Here is a 3,230-nt window from a genome sequence, read left to right as displayed (position 1 = left end):
TACAGTGCTATTTCAAAAATCTGCTGTTCTCAGAAACAGCATGGATTTCCAGCCACCCACTACTTCTCCGTCCATTCAGCTCCAATCAAGCAACCCTCCTGTATTCTACTCAATTCACAGTATTTCTAAATGGGAGCAATTTTCCAAACTACAACTTATATATTAAATAAAATTAAAAGAAATCCACAATGCTGATGATTAAAACCCTCTCTTGGAGACAAGTGCCAAGGGGTGTGTCTCATTGGAGGGCAGAAGTCAAGGTAAATTACATGACTCACCAGGAAATATTAGAAAAAAAAATTTGGAAGCTTTTTCCTTTTACTTCCCCTCTGCTTCCTTCGTAGAGAAGGAAATGGCAACCCACTCCAGTATTCTGGCCTGGAGGATTCCATGGACTGAAAGCCTGGCAGGCTATAGTCCACAGGGTTGCAAAGAGTTGGACAGGACTGAGCAACACACACACACACACACACACACACACACACACACACACCCCCCCCCCCCTCCCTGCAGACAGCTCCTCTGGACTGAGACTCACAGGAGGCCAGACCTAGATGCCAAAGAGTCTGGGAGACAGGTAAACAGTGTGTCTCTACTCAGAGCCAAGGTGAAAGTAGCTCCTTTGGTGTACAGCTTGGCCACTTTCTCTGAGAGTGAGGTCCAGAGTCTGTTCTGGATCGCTAGCTCACGGCCACGGGTTGGTGACCTCCTCCCTGCAAACACAGGGAGCTTCTCCCTTGGTGGTTAATGGAAAAAAAAAAAAAGTCACTCAAATGACAGCTTTGTCCTGTGAAAGGAAAGCATTCCGTTTTAATATGCTAAAGAAGTCATTGGGGATACATTAGAAAGGGTCCCCTACCGGTAAGCCCTGCTTGTCTCCGGGAGCAGGTTGACAAGGGCTGGTTCATCCCCCAAAATAACTTGTTAATAGCTAAGTCGGCCTGCAGTTAGACTTCCTCTGGATCACTGGTTTACAGTCTTATCTCATTCTTCTAGCAAATGTTTCCGAATAAACCCAGAGCTTCTGCCTGCCAAGAAATGGCTACTGGAAGCATAACTTTCCTTGTCCCAAGCTTCTGCACCGAACTCCTAAATCCTGTAGTTTGGGGACTTGGCACAAGGACCGCTTGGTGCCTGGTTCCAGCGTCTCTTGGCCGGTGTAGTAGGAGACTTGCGACAGGTGCCTGAGACCCACACCAAGGGGGTCTACTCCTGGCAGGCCCAGCGCCCAAGGCTGCGGCTCGAGCTGAGTCCCGGGCACCTCCCTTTGGAGGGGGCGGCAGGTCGCGGGACCACCCGGGACAGAGGCCTCGCCGCAGCGTCGGGGTCCCTCCACGCTCTCCAGTTTCCGTCGCCTTCAACGGTCCTGGAAGAAGGGGAACATATGGCGGAGGAGGCCTTGAATTTGCGCCACCCGGTTGCCCACGGAGTCTTTCGCCTTGGCTGGCGCCGCCGCCGCTCTGGCCGTCTTCTCCACGACCTGCGCGCCCACTGCGCTCGGGGCGCGTCTCAGCGTCCACGCGGCGGCGTTGCTGCTGTTGTTGTTGGCATTGTTAGGGTCCCCGTCTCGGCCGCCTGCCCTCTCCCAGTCCTCGGCCCCCGACAGCTCCCGCAGGCTCCAGGGCGCGTCGGGCCTCAGGTAGTGACAGGGCCGGTGGCCGCTGTGGTCGCGGCGCGTGGGGTCAGCCCCCAAGGCGCCCACCAGCACCTTGATGACCATCTCGTGGCCCTGCAGGGCCGCCAGGTGGAGGGGCGTGAGGCCGCCGCTACCCGGGGCGCTCACGTCGAGCCGCAGCCCCTGGCGCTGGGCGAAGTCGTGCACTAGGATGAGTTCCTCGTGGCGCCCGTGCTTGGCCAGCCAGTGCAGCACCGAGTAGCCCGTGATCGGGTCGCCCCGCAGCAGCAGCCCCGGCTCGGCTTCCAGCAGCTCCTGCAGCGCCTCAAAGCGGCCTTCGGCGGCCGCCAGTATCCACGCGTGCTCCCGGGGCTCCAGGCACAGCCTGCTACCGCCCGGTCCGTTCGGCCCGCCCGGGGACTGCTCCTCCAGGCGCTCCTCCGACAACCACCCGGCGGGAGCCGCCCCCTGCAGCCCCAGCAGCTCCAGCCGCGCTCCCCGCCGGCGCGCCGACCCTGTTCCCGAGGGCATCAGCCCGCCAAGTAAAGGGGGCTCCCTGGAGGCGGTGGCGTTGCCCCGGTACCTGCTCAGGTTGCCGGCGTCCACTCTCGAGGGGCGGGGCTGCGGGGCGCTCCTCGGGCTCAGCTTGGTCTGTGCGAAGGAGGCCTTGGGGGCCGGCTTGGCGGCCCCTCGGGGCTCGGCCATAGTCCGGCCGCCACGGCGGTCCCAATGTCTAGCGTCGGCTGCCCTTCCCGGGCCCCACCGAGAGGAACTGGCGCTGGCTTTGGGGAAGGAAGCGGCTTGAGCAATTGAGCTCGGAGGGAGGGAGCGAAGGAAGGGAGGAGAGGGAGGGAGAGCGCCAGCGATCCGAGGGAGGGCCCGGGCGCTGCGGGGGTGGGGGCGACGCGGAGGGGTGGGAGCTCCGGCCCGGCCCCCAGGACGAGCCCCTCTCCAGAGCCCGGGGTGCAGCCGCCACCTCGGTCCCCCCAGGTTTCGGGCGTCCCCGCCCCAAACGGCCAGGTGAGCTGGCGGCCACGCCTCCCGCCCGGCTAGGGCAACCGTGGGGCGGGCGCGGGGGCGGGCTGCGAGCGGGCTCCGAGAGCCGCCCGGAGCCGCCCGGAGCCGCCCGGTTGCCCCAAACGCCGGGTTCTCTGCATCCCCACAGCTACCGGGGTGAAGAGGATCCAGGGAACCCCCTCGCCGGCGAACTGAGCTCGGCTTCCAGCCAAGGCCTCCGGGAGCGTGATCCTTAAAGTTCGCTCCCCGCCCCTTCCTTCGTCCTTCCCTCTTATCTCCTCAGAAGTCTCCGTGCACTTTGTCCTTGAGCCGCCTTTGTCCCGTGCCTCGCATTTCGGGGAGGTGGCCTGGCTGCCCCATGTGACTAGGGTTCCCTCGCACTCCCCTTTTGTGCCTTGACCCCTTCCCGCAGTTGCCCCGGATTCCTGCAGAGAAACTCGAGAAAGGGTCCAGGCGGGAGCCCTTTCAGGGAACTGAGGACTATTCCCCTGCTTAGGGCTTCCCTGATGGCTCAGTGGTACAGAATCCGCCTGCTTATGTAGGAGACATGAGAGACGTGGGTTGGATCCCTGGGTCGGGAAGATCCCCTGAAAGAGGG

General features: G+C 61.9%; 1 protein-coding gene across 1 annotated transcript; it reads right to left on the bottom strand.

Moving 5' to 3' along the window:
* Positions 1-778: 778 nt before the first annotated feature.
* Positions 779-2,930, bottom strand: SOWAHD (sosondowah ankyrin repeat domain family member D). Its single transcript, XM_070784873.1, has one exon. It carries the CDS (start codon positions 2,318-2,320, stop codon positions 1,358-1,360), a length of 963 nt encoding a protein of 320 aa, XP_070640974.1. The 5' UTR covers positions 2,321-2,930; the 3' UTR covers positions 779-1,357.
* Between the last annotated feature and the right edge of the window lie 300 nt (positions 2,931-3,230).

Source organism: Bos indicus, chromosome X (assembly GCF_029378745.1).
Source record: "Bos indicus isolate NIAB-ARS_2022 breed Sahiwal x Tharparkar chromosome X, NIAB-ARS_B.indTharparkar_mat_pri_1.0, whole genome shotgun sequence".
NCBI classification, from domain to species: Eukaryota; Metazoa; Chordata; class Mammalia; order Artiodactyla; family Bovidae; genus Bos; species Bos indicus.
The sequence above is the reverse complement of the archived record's forward strand: the minus strand, read 5'-3'. Positions and strand labels throughout refer to the sequence as shown.